The following is a 21,361-nucleotide window of genomic DNA, read 5'->3' as shown; positions in this document are numbered from 1 at the left end:
TTGTCAATGAGGATCTTTGGTGCGCAAATACACAGAAAAGTAGTAAAGCATGCTGGGTTTTTTCTTGGCACAACCAAAATGCGCACACAAAACACCGAAATGTGTGTGAAGAGGCCCTAAACCACCGTAAATAGGGGACTAACAGGTAGCATAACGTTAGAGAAGTGTGTGCAGCCGTGCCAAATTTATCCTCCAGCATGACCCGCTGTGCAAAACTGGGGCATTTGAGATGGTCTAGTCTAAGTTTGCACTGTATTAGTAATGTCCCAATGTGTAGGAATCATACTACTACTATTTGTGTATCAGACTTGAGGTACAACCGTAGAGAAACACTTCACACAGGATTCATTGTATGAAATTCTTTAATTGTAGGCAGGTACACAATAGTTGGCACAGGAGAATCAAAGAATACTGTGTGGAGGAGGTTATTTTCAGGCTTATTTGTGACGTATTACACCTGCGTTCTCTCTAGGCCGTGTTCACACGGGGAGGATTTGCTGCGCAGACTCTCCGCATAGAAAATCTGCAGCATTTACGGTAGCATCAAAGTGGAGGACATTTTCAAACTCGTCAATTGTAGCAGATTTGTGTTGCAGAGTCCACCTCTTCAAATGAGGGGGGGAAATGGACACCAAATTCTAAAGCGGATTTCGCGCCATGGTTTTGCTGCGGACGTTCCGCAGCAAATCTGCCCCGTATGAACACACCATAAAATTCACCTCCTGAGGCGAGTTGATCACTGCTTCAGATTACTTCATATATATTGGGCAGAGAAAATTCGGCTGGGTTCACACTAGTGTTTTCTATGTGGCACATTCTAAGAGTCACCGTTAAAAAAATTTAAAAAATAAAAAAAAATACCCGAAAACTAAAAAACATTGAAACAATGCATTTTGGCATCTGTTGCTGCCTCTGAAATTAATGAGATCCATCAATTAACCCTTTGACTGCCCCTAAAACCATGCATCAACTAATGCGCCGTAAATGGTGCACAAACGCATATAGCGGTCCATGGACTGCCATGCTTGTAGGTCACTCCTGAATCTATGACAAAACCCCTCCATGTGCCGCCGGTGTCACAATACAGAGATGCAGTAGAGCTCATAGAAGTCTATGGTCATTGTATATTGATATCCATGTGCAAGAAGAATACCGGTGAACCCAAACTTCCTTTTCTCCAACGCTTGACCATAGATTATATGAATGACGTTTATCGTTTTGCCGCTCGTATACCTTGAATTCCCAGAGAATACTTGGATTATATCATGGAAAGTGCTTGGCCTAGCCATACATCTAAATAAAAGCATCAATATTCCAGTGGTTGTTCATGCAGGACTTCAGTCCAAACTGCCGAGAAACACGGTACTTAAAAAACTAAGCACACAAGTAAAAGTGTAACTGCACAGTGTATCCACCCTCCTCTACTCTACTCTACAGTCTCCGTAAAACACTATTCCCATACCAATTTGTTCGCGAATGACTCCAATTCACCATATTTGTGTAGATCTGAAGGGTACTGCATGTGGAGGTGTTTGGCTCGTAAAGTTGGATTAGTACAAGATGGCTAACACTGCAGAAACTGGCACGAGGCTCACACGTTGTGGGAATCGCTTTCATCACTCGCATCACAACCGGCTTTTGCAACATGGCTGACACCAGGTACAGAGTCCACATGAACATCCTCATCATCTGATTGGATAATGGGTGACTCCCCGCCATCTTCACTGTTGTCGTGGCTGGCGGAATCGGTGCACGTGGAGGACAAGGAAGAAAGTTTATGTCTGAGTTCCGCTTGGCTGGGAACCTGAAGAGTTATCTCATTTCGACAAGTCTCAAAGTCGGATCCTTTAGCATTCAAGAGGAGAGAAAACACAAAGAGAAACAGTAATGAGGTACAAGATCGGTATTCATGACAGTAAGAGCACTTATACAGGCAGTGCAGGAAAGTTATTAAAAGTCAACCGGAGAAGTGGAGCGCATAGCTGTACTAGATGGAATTTGTGTATTATATGCTTAATACCCTATTAATTAGTAGACTGCCATCTATCGGTAGATTTTGGTGTTCGGTTGGATCCTTGCTGGCTACAAAATTCGAGGTTTGCTTTAGTATGCGTGTCCCCAGCCCTTCTAGTGGAAGGCTCATTGGTGAATCATACTGGGGTTTGAGAGTTTTGACCAACACTAACAATTGATGAGGCTGGCAAACAGCTAAAGTAGACGATCAAGATGGTCCCGCATGAAGAAGAGATTGTCTGTGGGGCAAGTGGTATTAGTAACTAACTGTGACTGCCATCACTGTGATGGGGGCACTGGACATTGATAAAAGAGGCATCTAAAACAACCAAAGCAACATCATTTTCAAGATGCCAAGTACACCAGTCAACCAACCACCTACCTCCTCACCCCCTGGTAGATCTCCAAACTCAGACTCCACAAAGAATAAACCACGTAGTTTATATGTCTATGCTGCTAAACAGTCAGCATGGCTGAAACTGAGTACTTTGGGCTTTATTTTTTTTCTTCTTTAAATGGCTACAAATGTTTGGCTCCATAAAAATAAAATAAAGTAAATCTGGTTTCAGGACAAAATTCTATTCTGGAACTGAAGGCGTTATGGGTAGATTACCTGCCATCCACATGATTTGTAGGTTCTGGTGCGGGTTCATGGCCATCTAAGATGACCATTGCAATTTTCTACCTAATGCACAATGCGCACTGCTCTCTGACTGGCCGGTGTCGATCACATGAGCAGCACTAGCCAGTCAGAGATCAGGATAGTGCATTAGTAGTCTAACATTAGCAAAGTAGGTAGTCTGAAGATTGAGTTGGCCATCTTGAAAAGCCAAAAATAGTACACCAAACCAGCCGATGGGACAGATGGCAGCTAAAAAGTGCGGGTAATATACCACACATCCCATCAGGTTCAAGGGCAGAAGTTTGTCTTGAAATTTTCAGCTTGAAGCCATAAATAAGACAATACTAAACCTACATAAAAATCAAACCACCACCTTCAATAATCCAAACAACCAACCTAAAAGAAGGAACACACGGCCATCCGAATTAGAGACAATATAGAAATCAAATTTTATTACTTTTTCTTTCCATTGACAATACACTAAAGTCTGCTTGGCCCCGTCTATCATGGTCATCTTCACATAAGGTTAGCCAGAATCATTGCAAGAATATCCAAAACATCTAACTGCAGTCTTCAATGAGGCTTCAAGGTCCATGGGGCTGTTTAGAGATTCTTCCTACAATTGTGGTAAAACTCCAGCTTTATTAAATGGTCATTCAAAGTTCTACTTCCATTCAAAACAATCAAAACAAAAGGAAACATTGAGGCAGAGTCCATCCTGCCGGAGACCCGTACCTCCAACCCTTACTGGTCAGCACCGAGCAGCGATACCCGTAGTATGACTCATGCCCACCAAGGCCATTAATTAGTTGCAGCAGTCACATGCTAGTATGGGAACATCTTCAGCGACAGCTTTTAAATATAGACTGGCGGGGGACCGAAAAAGTGAGGTTTTAATTTTAAGGAATTTGCTACTTTCCCCCCCAAAAAAAGTTGGATAACTCCTTAAAATTATATAAAAGAACAGTAAAAAAAAAAAAAAGCAGGTGCCACAAGCAGTAGTGGAGCTGTTATTCACTTATAATGGCAGCGTTTTGGGCAATAAAGAGTTTTCCAAATATATTCCCATTTTTTAAATACAGGGTGGTCCAATAGGTATGGAGACATCTGAATAAATGAAGGACGTTGGTTGGGAGTGCCATCCTACGTGTGGCACATTGCTAATGCGAAAGGGGCAAAACTGAAGAGCTGTATCCATTTTGGGAGCCACCAATTGGAACCAAGTCGATATTTTCAAATGGGAAGGGGTGCATGCGACATCTGTATCTGATCGAGAACTGAGGAATCCAAATCTGTGCTTAAATGTTATGCATCTGTCTTCCTACAAAGGATTTTATAAAATGTTTTTTGTTAAAAGACACAGACATGGCTACAAGATTAACACAAGAGGAGCGGACAGGGATTATGCTGCTCTCCAGGGAGCAGTGCCCGAGTCATTGCAGTGGATTTCAATGGTCGGCACCCTAACAGACCACCCACATGCCATGGCACAGTTCGCCAATTGCCTGCCACGTTTTACCAAACAAGTTCTGTATTAAACCTGCCAAGTGGACGCAACAAAAAACTGCCACAGATGAAGCAACAATGGCCGTCCTGGCCGATCCAGATCACCACGTTGAATTTGCAGAATGGGTTTAACTGCTATTTCAATGGGAACCACATATCAGTCAGAAGGTGATCAAACAAAACCTTCGCTACAAGTCCGACACAAACCTGCATTGGACAGATCCCTCCAAGAGGTTTGTGCACAGAAAGCCGTGCTGTGGTGCAGTGTGAGGGGTACGAAGATAGTGGGCGCATTCTTCATCTACTCCAACCTTACTGTTACCAAGTATCTGCAATTAGTACATGATGAGCTGTTCCCATCACAGTGCTGTGAAGATACCACATTCCTAGTGTTCTACCAGCAGGATGGTGCACCCCCACATTATGGACGTGAGGTCTGAGTTTTTGGATCTGTAGTTTCCAGGGAAGTGGATTGGGTGTTATGGCCCGATGGAGTGGCGCTTCGATGGATCTCCCCCCCCCCCCCCCCTTGCATTTCGACCTGTGGGGTGATGTCAAGTCTAGGATTTACACAGTGACAATCCAGAGTGTGCCGCACATGCTACAGTGGATCCTGGATGTCTGTGCAAGCATTTCTGCTGAGATATGCCTCTGGTGAGTAAGAGAAGAGCATAGCCTTAACAATTCAAAACAATGGGAAGCACATTAAGCATATCCTGTAGTGAAGAGTCGTATTCCATGTCATGGAAAAATGGATAACTTTGCCTAAATGTCGTGCACCTGTATTTCTGCCACAGATTTGGATTCCTTGTCAAATTCTCTATCAGATACATATGTCTCATTTGAAAATATTAACTTCGTTCCAAGGTGTCAGTTTTCAAAATGGCTGCCATGTTGGACATTACACCTCTTAGATTTGCCCCCTTCCCCTTAGCAACATGCCACACACAGGATGACGTTCCCAACCACCATTTTCCATTTATTCAGGTGTCTCCATACCTTCGGACCACCCTGGAGAGAACAGACATTTATGTGCGACTGAAGTCTTATCTATGGAGAAACCTTAATTTAAAACAGTGTTGCAAGGAAGGCAGACCAACTATCCTTCAAGACAGGCATCAGCCGAAGAGTCTATCAGCAGTTTATGGCAATAAGCTTGCATTTTCAGATATTCTGAGCTTGTACATGTATGGAGAGGTTGGCCCAATTCTCATACCGCAAGCACACAGTCAGTTTAAGAGTTAATATTCTGCATTAAACAAGCATTCGGTATACTCAGAAGACACCATCAGTAACATCACAATGAAATGCACTATATCTTTAACCTCAGCATCGTAGAGAATATGAAGGATGCCAGTACCTATCATGGCGGACAGCATGCTGTTGTCCTCTCCTCCCGAATTTAAGAAGACGTCTAGAGCTTCCTGATCAGTCATGTCCATCAGGTCCATTTGCTCCAACATGTCCACATTGACCTCCATGGAAGACATACTTCCTATTGGTTCTATAATAGAACAATAAGGTTATACTGAATGGATAGACTTCGAAAACAATAAGGGGTGTCTTATATTGTGGTCTTCTAAATAGGTGGTGGTTCTTCATCCAAGATTCTTGTATCATTTTAGGGCACACTGAAATTTTTTTTTACACTTTTTAAAAGACTTCAAATACATCTTGTTCTGCTGGATTACCTCATGAATAAAAAGACAATATCCTACTATAAAAAGTGCATGATGTGTGAATTAAACCCTTAGATCGAGTAGAACTAAAATGCAGATTCTGGAACAAGCGGGTTTAATAAGAGGACAATGAAGTTAAAAACCTTCTGTGTTTCTGCCACAGCTTACAGGGCACTAAAATAATAAGTATTAGTAATCACCTTACCACCCCCCTATCCTCGTGTCAATGCTTCCCAGGTCCCCACTGGTCTCTGTTGTGATGTATTGACACCACTGAAGACATCGCTGTGGCCAATGATTGGCCGCAGCAGCCATATGTCGTGTCATTGCTGAAGCTGGAAGGACAGACACTATGGGGTCCCAGAAGTGTCGGCACAGGGGTAGTGGGAATTGGCATGGTGAGCAATAGCTGGATAATGCCTTCTGCAAGTTCTATACATCATGGCAGGAAGGTGGTCAAGGCGAGCTGCCATAATAGTATGTTGTAATGATGCTCGCACCACCACTTACGGGTGCTGGCTATATATTATAGTTGTCAGCCCGATCTAATGGCAGAGATCAAAGAGAACTCTGAGCTCAGCCATCTAACCCCTTAGATGCCACAGTCAACACTGACCATGGCATCTAATTGGTTTTACAGCAAGACAGGTCTTTCTATACCTCCTTACAACAAAGCTAGATTTAAAGAAACCATTCTAGGGCATATACCCTTCAATAGAAAACTGTATGTTTGTTATGGCTGCTAACTGATCCGAAACAAACCAAAATCATCAAGAAATAAAAATACACCAAAGTATGCTGACAACTTACCTCGCCTCTCTGCTATCTGTAGATAACCAGTAGACAAGTACTGCTCCATGTCCTGCTGGAAAGCCTCTTCAAAGAACTTTTGTCGCTCCTTTAACTTCATCTGCTGGGCATACTCCATGTCCAAAACCTTCTGAGTGTGTTCGGAATCCAGATCAGCTATATGGAGAAAACAACCCATATGAATCTCCATGCCCGCGTATAACCTGGGATTTTTACTGCATAGCATAAAGGTGTCATTGTGATCAATGGAGCAGATTAGGCTGCCCCCATATCCGTATTAGTGGATTCTACATCTAGCCTGCACACAAGTACTTAAGGTTGTTCGTTACATAAATCAACATTGTAGAACCCAAAAGGTAAATTGTTCTCTGCTTTATACAATTCCTACTTGTTAGCAGGGTCCCTTAAGCAGATCACAAAGCATCCCCAGCCGGGCTCCGTGCGTTCTCCCATAGACTTGTATAGGACAGAGCGCACACACGAGATTCTGAAGTCTATGCGCAGCACGTAAATCTGCTTCTTTTCAGAGGGGGACACCGCTGGATCGCAGGAGCGGGCGAGTATAAATACCTCACTCTGCTCTGTCACATCTGGGGTCTCCACCCGATTTTTTTTCTTCCCCGGGTTACGTATTCAGAAATGACGGACAGCCAGCATGATGGATACATTGTAAAACCATAGTGAATGAAAAAGATAAGTGATATCTGTCTGTAAGTCATATACTGATATGAACTCATTACTAGCATTGCATTTACTGCGAGCTGTAAAATGACAACAACTACAGTCCTAATAACCTGCTCAAGGACCGATCGCCTCAAAAAAGAAAAAAAACAAAAAAAAACGGACGCATCCAATTTTTTCCCATACACACTTGAAAAAAAGTGTCATTTCTACGGACTGTCCAGAAATGTTAGGGGGTGTGACCAGGGTTGTCAAACATCCAAACAGCAGGATAACTTGGTACGTCAGGTGTCTGGCAGGTTCTCTTTCAGCAAATGTACTTCCTGTAACTGATTAATACATAAATGTGCACTAGTAGGAACGTCTCCGTGTAATGTGCTGACAGAACTAAAACAGATGAAATCAACTTTTCCTTTATTGCCTATTAGTAGAGGTTTGCAGTTCATACCAGAATACAATACCTACTTACAGAAATGCCTGACAAGAAGTTACATTTGGATTATTCATGTGTAATTTGTGACATTTGTGTAATCTCTTCTACACAAGAAAAAGAAAAAAAAAAGTAGTGTAGACGCGTGACCTCACTCCATCCATATGGGGATACTCAGGACACATTATAATTATATATATTATATGCACTCATACATACAAGGGCTGATTGAAAAGTAACAAGCCTGCCTGTATTTGTCTCCAGGCGGTAGATCCAGCCACAGCACTCTGACCACAGCACTCTGACCACAGCACTCTGACCACAGCACTCTGACCACAGCACTCTGACCACAGCACTCTGACCACAGCACTCTGACCACAGCAGGCATATAGGCATTACTCTAGAAGTACAGCAGAGGATTAAATTTTGTGCTACAACAAACTTAAAGGGGTTGTCCCGCGAAAGCAAGTGGGGTTATATACTTCTGTATGGCCATATTAATGCACTTTGTAATATACATCGTGCATTAAATATGAGCCATACAGAAGTTATTCACTTACCTGTTCCGTTGCTAGCGTCCCCGTCTCCATGGTGCCGTCTAATTTCAGCGTCTAATCGCCCGATTAGACGCGCTTGCGCAGTCCGGTCTTCTCCCTGGTGAATGGGGCCGCTCGTGCTGGAGAGCTGCTCCTCGTAGCTCCGCCCCATCACGTGTGCCGATTCCAGCCAATCAGGAGGCTGGAATCGGCAATGGAACGCACAGAGCCCACGGTGCACCATGGGAGAAGACCTGCGGTCCACCGTGGGTGAAGATCCCGGCGGCCATCTTCGCAAGGTAAGTAAGAAGTCACCGGAGCGCGGGGATTCGGGTAAGTACTATGCAGTTTTTTTTTTTAAACCCCTGCATCGGGTTTGTCTCGCGCCGAACGGGGGGGCTATTGAAAAAAAAAAAACCCGTTTCGGCGCGGGACAACCCCTTTAAGCTTGGCAAGAGCAGTAATGAAACTCGAAATGTTAACACAAAATGTAACTCTGCACCTCTGCTGTGCTGAAGGGTCCGGCTGTCCGCCGCAGGTACAGAATGGGCGATGCATGATACCTGCTGAATCCATCACTTGGAGACAAATACAGGCAGGCTCCTTACTTTACCCCCTTACAATTCGCTTATGTATGTGTACAGAATGTTACCTATTTTTTAAGCTAAAGATCTGTACTGCATAGTAGCTGAAATAATCACTTGTGTGCAGCGACTAGCCCCCCCCCCCCCCCCCCCCCAAACTCCGGTCCAAGTAAATAATTCAAGGCCCGCAGTATACCCAAAGTGCAACAATAAACTGCAATTCCTGTGATAAGTTAGGAGCGCGGTGGAGTTTTTGTAATATAAATCTAATAAAATAGAAGGTTATTTATGCTGCCGCATTGTAGAAGCTCTTAGGAAAAAACGGAACAAGAACTGCAAGATTTTGGTCGCCTTAGAGCAAAATAAAAAGAATCAAAAGGCTGTATGCCTCCGAAAGGAGAGCAATAAAAACTACTGCTTGCCTCGCAAAAGTCAAGGCCTTTACAAGTCCATCAATGGCAAAACAAAAAAAAGTTATGGGTGTCAGAATGGTAAAATGTAAAAATGATTAAAGTGTCATACCATCGCACCGACCTGCAGAATGTTACTGCAGTTATCACTGCACAGTGAGCACAGGACAAACGAACCACCAAAAACATGGCGGAACTGGGTTTCTTTCCATTTCACCCCACTTTTTCAGTACATTAAAGGCAACCATTAAATAATACAATTTGTCCCTCATATGGTTCGGTCAACTGAAAAATATAAAAAGTTTGGGCTCTCAAGGGGTTAATTCACCAATTTAATATTTCATTAGTCAGTCAACTATTTAAACAACTTGTGCTAATTTGATTGACAGTGCGATAACTAGCAAAAGTGCAATTTACCGTACTCCATTTACCTAAAATTATGTTTTTGCACTGAAAAATTACTCTTAATGCTTGGCACTAGGCATCGCCCGCTCTCCTAACTTGCTGTCCACTACCTGTTGTCAAGTGTCACTAAAGAAGGGAGAATTGTCAGAATAAGTAGTAGAGGAGAGGAGCAGTCATAATGCTAAATGACATTTATAGAGAACATAGGGGAGGGCGGAAGAGGAGGAGGAGAGGACAGACTCACAAAAGACACTATCCAGTTAATAGCAAATGACTGTTCACTGTGTTTTAGCTACCGAAATTACATCTCCACTGCTCACAACTGCTGTAGTATCCTCCATGATAGTAATTGTATGTGTGTGTTATAGGCACTTAGAGATCACAATCTGCAGTTATCTGCATAGACACTAGAACACAGCAGCCAGTCTCATCCCACCAGTCCTGAGAGAAGTGAGAATCAGATGTACACCCTGCAGAGGGGGAAAAAACAGGATATAAGTCAAAATGGCCAGAACTGCTGCTCATCTGCAAAGTTGGGTATACTTTAAGCCTTTCATTTCCAAGCTTTTTAGCTTGACTCACTGCAATTTCCAATAAGTGTTTTATTTACAGTTTTAAAGGGTTTTTTTCAGGGAAATACCATTGATGACCTGTCCTCAGGATGGGTCATCAACAGTTGATGGGCTGGAGTCTGCATGCAGAAAAATAGAATAGAATACATTGACACGAGTGCAAAAAAACCCAAAACAAACACATTGTTCCACGAGCCACTACACTCATTCGCGCGCAAATATGCATGCACTCGTGTGACGCCGGCCTGAGTGTTCTCTTTTCATTACCAGGGTCCTGTGACAAATCTAAGCTGCCCATTTCCTTTCCGTGTAGCCCAGGGATGTGCAGTTGACTGTTAAACTAGAAATGGAGAGTATCAAAATAAAGCGGTGCGTTCATGGCAATAGTGAGGGAGGAGGAAGGGAAAGGGAACGAGGAGGAAGGGAAAGGGAACGAGGAGGAAGGGAAAGGGAACGAGGAGAAAGGGAAAGGGAACGAGGAGAAAGGGAAAGGGAACGAGGAGGAAGGGAAAGGGAACGAGGAGGAAGGGAAAGGGAACGAGGAGGAAGGGAAAGGGAACGAGGAGAAAGGGAAAGGGAACGAGGAGGAAGGGAAAGGGAACGAGGAGGAAGGGAAAGGGAACGAGGAGGAAGGGAAAGGGAACGAGGAGGAAGGGAAAGGGAACGAGGAGGAAGGGAAAGGGAACGAGGAGGAAGGGAAAGGGAACGAGGAGGAAGGGAAAGGGAACGAGGAGGAAGGGAAAGGGAACGAGGAGGAAGGGAAAGGGAACGAGGAGGAAGGGAAAGGGAACGAGGAGGAAGGGAAAGGGAACGAGGAGGAAGGGAAAGGGAACGAGGAGGAAGGGAAAGGGAACGAGGAGGAAGGGAAAGGGAACGAGGAGGAAGGGAAAGGGAACGAGGAGGAAGGGAAAGGGAACGAGGAGGAAGGGAAAGGGAACGAGGAGGAAGGGAAAGGGAACGAGGAGGAAGGGAAAGGGAACGAGGAGGAAGGGAAAGGGAACGAGGAGGAAGGGAAAGGGAACGAGGAGGAAGGGAAAGGGAACGAGGAGGAAGGGAAAGGGAACGAGGAGGAAGGGAAAGGGAACGAGGAGGAAGGGAAAGGGAACGAGGAGGAAGGGAAAGGGAACGAGGAGGAAGGGAAAGGGAACGAGGAGGAAGGGAAAGGGAACGAGGAGGAAGGGAAAGGGAACGAGGAGGAAGGGAAAGGGAACGAGGAGGAAGGGAAAGGGAACGAGGAGGAAGGGAAAGGGAACGAGGAGGAAGGGAAAGGGAACGAGGAGGAAGGGAAAGGGAACGAGGAGGAAGGGAAAGGGAACGAGGAGGAAGGGAAAGGGAACGAGGAGGAAGGGAAAGGGAACGAGGAGGAAGGGAAAGGGAACGAGGAGGAAGGGAAAGGGAACGAGGAGGAAGGGAAAGGGAACGAGGAGGAAGGGAAAGGGAACGAGGAGGAAGGGAAAGGGAACGAGGAGGAAGGGAAAGGGAACGAGGAGGAAGGGAAAGGGAACGAGGAGGAAGGGAAAGGGAACGAGGAGGAAGGGAAAGGGAACGAGGAGGAAGGGAAAGGGAACGAGGAGGAAGGGAAAGGGAACGAGGAGGAAGGGAAAGGGAACGAGGAGGAAGGGAAAGGGAACGAGGAGGAAGGGAAAGGGAACGAGGAGGAAGGGAAAGGGAACGAGGAGGAAGGGAAAGGGAACGAGGAGGAAGGGAAAGGGAACGAGGAGGAAGGGAAAGGGAACGAGGAGGAAGGGAAAGGGAACGAGGAGGAAGGGAAAGGGAACGAGGAGGAAGGGAAAGGGAACGAGGAGGAAGGGAAAGGGAACGAGGAGGAAGGGAAAGGGAACGAGGAGGAAGGGAAAGGGAACGAGGAGGAAGGGAAAGGGAACGAGGAGGAAGGGAAAGAGAACGAGGAGGAAGGGAAAGAGAACGAGGAGGAAGGGAAAGAGAACGAGGAGGAAGGGAAAGAGAACGAGGAGGAAGGGAAAGAGAACGAGGAGGAAGGGAAAGAGAACGAGGAGGAAGGGAAAGAGAACGAGGAAGAAGGGAAAGAGAACGAGGAGGAAGGGAAAGAGAACGAGGAGGAAGGGAAAGAGAACGAGGAGGAAGGGAAAGAGAACGAGGAGGAAGGGAAAGAGAAGGAAGAAGCCGCAGACCCCGGCACCTAGAAATTAATAATCCAAGTGTAAAGATAGTGTTATATTAGTAAATCATAAGCAATATTGTGGTGTAGACCCGGTTGGGAGATGGAGATTAACCCCCGATGAGACCCTTTTTTTCATATTTTTATTTTAGAAAGTAGTTTTCATTTTTTGTTGCAGCAGGCATTTTGTAGAAGAAAATGTGCAGACGTAGTTTATCATTTCCGAACCAACTTCTCAGCAGCTAATAGTAATCCTTCACTTTGAGCTTCGATGAAACGGACCATCTGTCTTTTTTGCCGTGTTCAGTCATAACAAAGAGCAACAGCAAACATAGCAGTTGTCATTTCTTGAAAAAAAAAAAAAAAAAAAACACAGTGCCATAACAAAATAGAAAAGAAAAATCTCTGAAAAAAAAAAATAGGGTTTTTGGGGTGAGGTGTTGTCCGGTATTATGATCCTATTTGTATGGAATAAGCAGGCTATTTCTAAAGAGCCTATTCACATTCCACACAGTATTTGGGCAGTGAGCCTTTTGTGTATTCCACGGACAGCGCATGGACTCATAATGGACTATGAGGTCACTGATATGCCTAATCTCTTACATGGACGGGTGATCCATGTGGGAAGGTGAAAAGAAAAAGGACCAAGAAGTTGTTGGAATCGGATTAAAGACTGTGTGTGAATGTAATGATGTAGTATGTAAGGGATTACAATAGGAGCAAAAGGAGAATGTTTATTGGGGAAAACTGTACAATTCAAAAAGGAGGCTCTAGTACCCGGTTGGGACGCCTCTAGCGTGGATTCATGATGAGATACGGTCAGCCATGGAGGCATACAGGGTCCGTGTGTTATTCTGCGGCACATTTGCCCACAAATGTTATAACTGGACCTCTAGATCCTGGACACTCATAGGTAGCTAAAGCTGGTGTCCTCGCTGGTACCATAAAGTATCAAGAAAGTGGAGCAACCTGGCCGAGGCATTCCTGTGACACGCTTGCTGTATGTTGGCAAGCATTATCCTGATGAGAGGCAACATGTGGCTACAGGATTTCCGGCATGTCATTGAGCTGTTCCTGTATCTCAATTACTACAAAGGGTGACCGACTGTCATATGATGATTCCCAAGTCATTACACCAACAGTTGGGGCACTGCGCCTCTACAAAACCAAAAGTAGGCTTGAGGCGCTCACCACAAGGCCTTCATGCTCAAACACGACCACCGTAGGCTCCCAAACAGAACCTGGAAGCGGCGCTAAAGACGACAGTTCCAGTCCATAGCAGTCAAGGTTTCTCATTCAAGACACCACTGTAAATGATGGCGACTGTGTTGGGGTGTAATGGCAGCCATAACACTAAATTTCCTTCTGCCAAGTGCCTGGAAATAGTCTGAACAGAGACGGGGTTCTGGACTGAAGCTGACTTCTGTGTCTAGATGGTGGACCACAAAACTGTTGGGTCTGATCACACTTGTCAGTGAATCAAAACGATCCCCTCTACTGGGGGCTGTCTGCTGTGTGTCCTTACATAACCACTGTTCCCAACACCTCCTAACAACTTGGTCAGAACGGCCGACGGGCAATTCATCATAATGACCATCCTGCTTCTCTCATTCCCACGATGTGCCCCTCTGAACGCCTGATAACTGGGAAAAACGTCTTGAGTGCTTCATAGTGGCGTCTCGTTGTCAACAATCTCTCAACAACAGATACACTACACAATAGTAGTCCGAGAGCCTTTTTATAGGGCAATGGGGAAGCAGACCGCGAGTTTAATCAGTCCATAACCCTAATCATTTATGTATCTGCCTGACAACTGCGTGCCGAATTTTTCAGCAATCCAACATTTCTATCCGGGTACATTGTGTTTGTCAAGAAGTGTATAATATCTAAGGGTTTATGGTTGACCTCTATCAAAAATATAGCTATATTAAAGGGGTTGTCCCGCGGCAGCAAGTGGAGGTATACACTTCTGTATGGCCATATTAATGCACTTTGTAATATACATCGTGCATTAAATATGAGCCATACAGAAGTTATACACTTACCCCTCCGATGCTGGCGTCCCCGTCTCCATGGCGCCGACTAAAGCTGCCTTCTCCTTCCATTAGACGCGCTTGCGCTGTCCGGTCTTCTGCTCTGTTGAATGACCGGCGTGCTCGCGCAGGAGAGCTGGTCTGCGCATGCGCAGAAGACATGTGCGGCGCGAGCACGCCGGAGCGGCCCCATTCAACAGAGCAGAAGACCGGACAGCGCAAGCGCGTCTAATGGAAGGAGAAGGCAGCTTTAGTCGGCGCCATGGAGACGGGGACGCCAGCACCGGAGGAGGTAAGTGTATAATTTCTGTATGGCTCATATTTAATGCACGATGTATATTACAAAGTGCATTAATATGGCCATACAGAAGTGCTTAACCCCACTTGCTGCCGCGGGACAACCCCTTTAACCCTTTGCAATCCAATTTTGGATTCAGGGTTTCCTAGGGGGCTTTCTCTTTCAGCCATTATACAGTGGCACCATCTGCTGGCTAGAGCGAGCACTGCGGTATGGGACATGCTAGAGAGGCCCCCGACAATAGAGCAGCCAGTAATATACAGTAAGAATACCCTGACGGACGTCTTCCGACATCGGAGCTGTACAGCCTTCAATCAAAATGTCTTTAGACGTCAAACAGATTGGAAAGGGTTAATACTTTTGTTTGCTCTTTTAGATTTCTTACAAAAGCATTTAGACCGATTTGAAAATGGTTGCAAGTTTTTTATTACTTAAACTAAAGAGAATGAAGTTAAAATTATTGCCAACATGTGAACTATACACGCTAAGCACACGCAAGCATGAAAAGTCCTCACGTGCTTCACTAGGCTATCTAGTGGTATTTTGCAAGCTGGTAGTATTAATAGGCTGTCTGAATGGTCTGCCAGGTCAAGGTTCATCTGTATCTCCTCCTATCTAAGCATGGTGAGCTCTGACCTTGCCCTGTGCGGCGCCAACGGAGACTTAGGACTTGTTGAGAAAATGATAGAAATTTTCATACTGGATATGAAGCCCTGTCAAAGAAATTCCAAAACTCGTGTCAACAGGGAGAAGGAATTAGCTCACAGGCCAACCCGAAGACATTATTACATGATGTATAAATAGAGCTACATGTTGCTTTCTCCAAGATCTGATTAAAGTGCTGAAAAAAACCTTCAGAAAATTGGTGGATGTGCTGTAATGACTATTTGCAGTGTCTGCCTTCAATTAAGGCTGACCTTGCTTTTCCTTGTTGCATGTGACGTAATGCAACAACATTCAGCAGAGATACTAATTTAAAGCGGCACTAACTTTTCAGGCAAGGTTTACTCAGCTATTAGCTTGTGTTAGTCTCATCATTTCTGTGATATACTTGCATTAGAAATGTTGTTGCTTTACAATTGTAAAATCACGTTTAAAGTAGCTGCCACTGGGGGGTTTCCTTCCAGCTTCTCGGAAATCCACTGCCTGTTGTTCAGTACAAAGCTTCTGTAGTAATAGGCCATAGGGATGTTTACTTAGCAAGGAATAGGAGGAAGCAATTATCTGCACTGGTGCACTCAGAGGCTACCGCTAATAGATCTGCAGACATTATGATAACCATCTCCATAATGTCTGCCTCTCCTGGGATGTGCGCCTGTACACACACACACACACACACACACACACACACACCATTTGACCAGAATACCCGAATCGTCCTGGGAGCACAGAAGGCGGACATTCAGATACTGCCCCTTTTCTGATGGTCCACCAGACTGTGCAATGCAACACTGAAAATCAACACAAGGAAGTGCAGGACAGTGAACTACTGTCATAATGCTAGGGTTGCTACAAGCCCCCTGCATGAAATTGCAGACAGCAGGGCAACAGAACAATGAAGAATCCACATGAAACAGGGTGCAAACAGCAGTAAATGTTTGGTTAAGGAAATCCTGGTATATAGATTAGAAAACTTGTTAAAAACTCAGGTGTACTTTAACAAAAAATACATGTGAAAAAAAAAAAAATAGTATTCAAAACCTGCAATCTTTCTGCACCAATCAGTCTAGAATAGATTATTAATATCAATCTAATTAGCCATTCACATATGTCTTACCAATTTTGCATCTGCTCCCATTGTAAAGCTTAAAAGAACAGAAAATTCATGGCAAACCAGAAAAATCTAGACACATTTAGAGGTTTAGCTAACGGATATGTAGCAACATAATGAGGGAAAATGGGACATTGTTTTAGTGAAGGCAGAACACATGCTGCTTATATTAGGCACCACCGGGAAAGTCAGCACAAATCAAGAGAGATAAGCTAAGCAGGAATGACAGAGGAAGATGCAGAATGACTCTTCTGTGAGATGGAGAAAAAAATAATTAGTCCTCAAGTATCTAAGCTTCCCTCTAAAATTTAAGCGGCCATTAAACATTAAGTGCCGTTATAGAATCATCCCATTATAGTTCTAGAGATTTACATCTATTCATGTAAATATCGGTATGTGCAATAAATTAAAAGGTGGAATTCTGAATATTGCAGTATTATTAGGAGATGTTAGATACTTCTTGTGCAGTACGCTCTAAATTGCTATACAGAGAGTGAAATCCTGGTCCTTGAACCCTGCAATACACTAATCTAGGATAAGGCAAGGGTCAGTTTCCCAGGAAGCCAATTAATTATATTACTGCGCCTGTAATAACAGCTGAATTATAGCTCTGAGCAGATCCTACACATCAAAGGGATATTTATGGCTGAACCTCAATGGGAAAAGAACGGTTTTGAAACCATGATCTAATCTAATGGTTTCTTTCAGCTGCCCCCCCCCCCCCCCCCATCAATTTTAGAGGCAGATACACAATAGCAGTCAGACTGATCTTCACTTAGTCTTACATGATAACTTCATAGACCTACTTCGTAATGCCCCATGTACACAGGACGACCATCGGCTTAAAAAATCTGCACAAGAGTGTGACGTCACCGCTAGTGGTTAGCGCTAATGCAGAGTTTAGACAGGCAGATTACCGCTGGCTTCTCGGTCAGCACTTCACATTCTATGTGAAACACTGAGCTTGGAACATTTAGACACAGCAAGAGGAGAATCAGACTCAGAGTTAGAAGGCACTTCTAGGGTCATCGGATCCAACCCCGTGCTCAGTGCAGGATTCACTAAATCATCCCAGACAGATGTCTGTCCAGCCTTTGTTTGAACACTTCCATTGAAGGAGAACTCACCACCTCCAGTGGTAACCTGTTCCACTCATTGATCACCCTGTCAGAAAGTTTTTCCTAATATCTAATTTGTGTCTCCTCCCTTTCAGTTTCATCCCATTGCTTCTAGTCTTTCCTTGTACAGATGAGAATAGGGCTGATCCCTCTGCAGTGACAGCCCTTCAGATATTTGTAGACCGCTATTAAGTCTCCTCTCAGCCTGCTATTTTGCAAGCTAAACATTCCCAGATCCTTTAACCGTTCTTCATAAGACATGGTTTGCATTCTGGTAACTCCTCTCTCCAAAGAGCCCTGTGTGGCGCAGAGTGTTAAGGCAGCAGAATGCAGTCCTAAGCTCCCAATCTCTGCATGGTTCAGGTAGCCGGCTTAAGGTTGCCATTGTCTTCCATCCTTCCGAGGTCAGTAAAATGAGTACCCAGCTTGCTGGGGAATAAAGATGACTGGGGAAGGTTGTAGCAAAACAGTCTGCCTAGGAGTCGGTCACAATTCTGTGCTTGCACCAGGGGACTTTACCTTTTTACCTAACTTCTCTTCAGTTTGTGTCTTTCTTAAATTGGGGTGCCCAGAACTGGACACAGTATTCCAGATGAGGTCTTCATTAGGGATGAGCGAGTATACTCGCTAAGGCACTACTCGCTCGAGTAATGTGCCTTAGCCGAGTATCTCCCCGCTCATCCCGAAAGATTCGGGGGCTGGCGCGGGGAGGAACGGAGGGGAGATCTCTCTCCCCCTCTCTCCCCTGCTCCCCGCCGCAACTCACCTGTCAGCTGCGGCGGCCCCCAAATCTTTAGGGACGAGCAGGGAGATACTCGGCTAAGGCACATTACTCGAGCGAGTAGTGCCTTAGCGAGTATACTCGCTCATCCCTAGTCTTCATACATCCCAGAATTGGGCTTGCCTTTTTTTTGCTATTGCATCACACTATTGACTCATGTTCAGTTTGTGCTCTATTAGTATACCCAAGTCTTTTTCATATGCGCTTAGCTCAATTCCTCCCATTCTGTATGTGCATTTTTCATTCCACTTGCCCAGATGTAGGACCTTGCATTTCTTCTTTTTAATTATCATTCTGGGAGTGAACTAGCGATGATTTTTATGTTGGTTGAAAGAGCGACAAACAAAAAGTAAAACTAATCGTGCACAACGGCTTTGCAATTACATGTAACGATTATCGGTCATTTTCGTTGGTTTGAATGACTTATGTGTGATGATCGATCCCGTGTATATGGCCTCTAAGTCTGAAGTACTTGTTATTATTTCCCTCTCTCAAAGTGTACAGTATTCTTGACCACATATTCAATCTTTGCTTACAGGCTAGTAATCAGAGGCAGAGCAAACAGTCAGTCAGGCATTGAAACATCTCTTCACTATAAAGGGATGAAAAACAGAGCTTGTCAAGGACAACCTCTCCGATCCTCCCAAGGCTTCAATTAACTACCTAACCACTGAGTAAAGTCATTCCAGCCCAAGCGCAGGTTTGCTTCTCTGCTACACATGAAATTGCTACAAGAGAATTAAATGACATAACTGATCTACGCCTCCCACGGATATTACCGCGGAGGGTTTCCAATGTATTACGTGTATTGTTTGACCACGCAAAAAGACATTCCTATGGATTTTAGCACAACAGCCTGACCAAGTGAATAAACCACTTAAAGCAGCTGTAGAGGGTCAGTCAAGACTTGGTATTAGGCCGGCATCACACGGAATGAAGAATGGCTTTTTTATGTGGGCATCGGCGTCTTTTACTGTACTTTTTCATGCGGCCCAAAAATTTGCACTGAAGAAATGGCTAATTAGTCTCATCGAGCGCCAGATATGTTTCATGCATCTCCTAGTGTATTTTTTGCGCATCTGAGTATCCCCATTGACTTCAATGGGGACTTTTGGTGTTCAAATGCAGAGTATGCCATCTCTTTTTTGCGCAACAAAAAAATACGTGCATGTGAACACATTGAAGGAATTTGCACACGTAAATATGCCCGTGTGACGCCGGCCTATGCATCGGCACAACCCATATTCAGAGTTTATACCATCAAGCACTACATTTTCTATGACCGATTCTACTGCAAGTTGTATAAAGAGCGCTGGAGCCCGGCCACCTCCGCTTCTGGTAATTTGCCCCTGGTGCATACATTTTTCTAAGTTTATGCCTATGAAAGTTCTTATTGCTTGGCAAGTAAAAAAAAAAAGGTATTATTGGCTCATGGGCTGGTGTGTCTTGTACAGTCAGCAAGGTTTTGTCCATACTTTATATACCCTTTGCCCACAGGGGTGATCACTGCGGTTTGTACATCCAAGTGATGAGATTATATGAACTGCTGCACATCTGTTCGCCTGCACAATTCTACTCCATTGCACCTAGCCTAGGCAACGCTCTGTGAGCTAACTGCATCAGCGGCACAGACCTCATTGAAGGTTTGCTACAATGTATTTAGTCCAAGCTATTTGGCTCAGGGAGTATTGTGTACATCCAGCTGCCTACCGTATAGCTGATTTCTGCAGCTACCCTTCACAGCTTAAAGGAGATGTCTCGAGGAAGCAGTTAATTTTTTTTTTTGCCCAGTCCCCCCCATTAAACACACATTACTAAGCCCCCCTGTAAATGACATTTCTAGCTGGTTCGTACTTACCGTTCCAGCGTTTCAGCAAGTTATAAAAGTTTCCTCAAGATGGCCGCCGGCTCTTTCCCCGTCGCTCGCTGCAGCCCGACGTGCGCGCTCCCGAGACGCCGCCAGCTGTGTCTCCATGGCAACCGGACGCATCGCAGCCGCCGACCAGACGCCCCGCAGCCGCCGACCAGACAGCAGGTAACCGGCGCTAGCCCCCGGCTCCCCAGCGCTAGTTCCCCCGGCGCAGCGACAGCCCCCCCGGCCTAGCGACAGCCCCCCCCATCGCAGCGACAGCCCCCCCGGCCTAGCGCTAGCTCCCCCGGCCTAGCGACAGCCCCCCCGGCCTAGCGACAGCCCCCCCCATCGCAGCGACAGCCCCCCCGGCCTAGCGCTAGCTCCCCCGGCCTAGCGACAGCCCCCCCGGCCTAGCGACAGCCCCCCCGGCCTAGCGACAGCCCCCCCGGCCTAGCGACAGCCCCCCCCATCGCAGCGACAGCCCCCCCCATCGCAGCGACAGCCCCCCCGGCCTAGCGCTAGCTCCCCCGGCCTAGCGCTAGCTCCCCCGGCCTAGCGACAGCCCCCCCGGCCTAGCGACAGCCCCCCCCATCGCAGCGACAGCCCCCCCGGCCTAGCGCTAGCTCCCCCATCGCAGCGACAGCCCCCCCGGCCTAGCGCTAGCTCCCCCGGCGCAGCGGCAGCCCCCCCGGCCTAGCGACAGCCCCCCCGGCGCAGCGGCAGCCCCCCCCGGCGCAGCCCGGCGCAGCGGCAGCCCCCCCCGACCCATCACTTACCTGGGAGGCTTCTCGGGGCGGCTGGGCTGGTCTTCTCCGCTGGGCAGCTCCAGTTTCTGCACCTTCCTCTAACAGAGGATGGTGCAGAATGGCCGCTTCAGCGCGCTCCCGAGCAGTGACAGCTCGTCTGCGCATGCGCAGAAGAGCTGTAGCGGGGAGCACACTGAAGCGGCTCGTGCTGAATGGAGAAGACCGGACTGCGCAAGCGCGTCTAAAAAAGCAAGCTGCCAGCGAATTTAGACGGAACCATGGAGACGAGGACGCTAGCAACGGAGCAGGTAAGTGGAATAACTTCTGTATGGCTCATATTTAATGCACAATGTACATTACAAAGTGCATTAATATGG

General features: G+C 45.8%; 1 protein-coding gene across 1 annotated transcript in view; it reads right to left on the bottom strand.

The window, feature by feature from the left end:
* Positions 1-344: 344 nt before the first annotated feature.
* The window catches only part of DTNBP1 (dystrobrevin binding protein 1), a 95,451-nt gene continuing 74,434 nt past the window's right edge, over positions 345-21,361 (bottom strand). The window contains exons 8-10 of the mRNA XM_066579387.1: positions 6,631-6,786; positions 5,502-5,645; positions 345-1,845 (exon numbers count right to left, since the gene is read on the bottom strand). Coding sequence (XP_066435484.1) covers positions 1,592-1,845; positions 5,502-5,645; positions 6,631-6,786 — 554 coding nt within the window. The 3' untranslated portion in view covers positions 345-1,591. The remainder of the gene's footprint in view (positions 1,846-5,501; positions 5,646-6,630; positions 6,787-21,361) is intronic.

This window comes from Eleutherodactylus coqui, chromosome 9 (assembly GCF_035609145.1).
Source record: "Eleutherodactylus coqui strain aEleCoq1 chromosome 9, aEleCoq1.hap1, whole genome shotgun sequence".
Taxonomy (NCBI): Eukaryota; Metazoa; Chordata; class Amphibia; order Anura; family Eleutherodactylidae; genus Eleutherodactylus; species Eleutherodactylus coqui.
The sequence above is the reverse complement of the archived record's forward strand: the minus strand, read 5'-3'. Positions and strand labels throughout refer to the sequence as shown.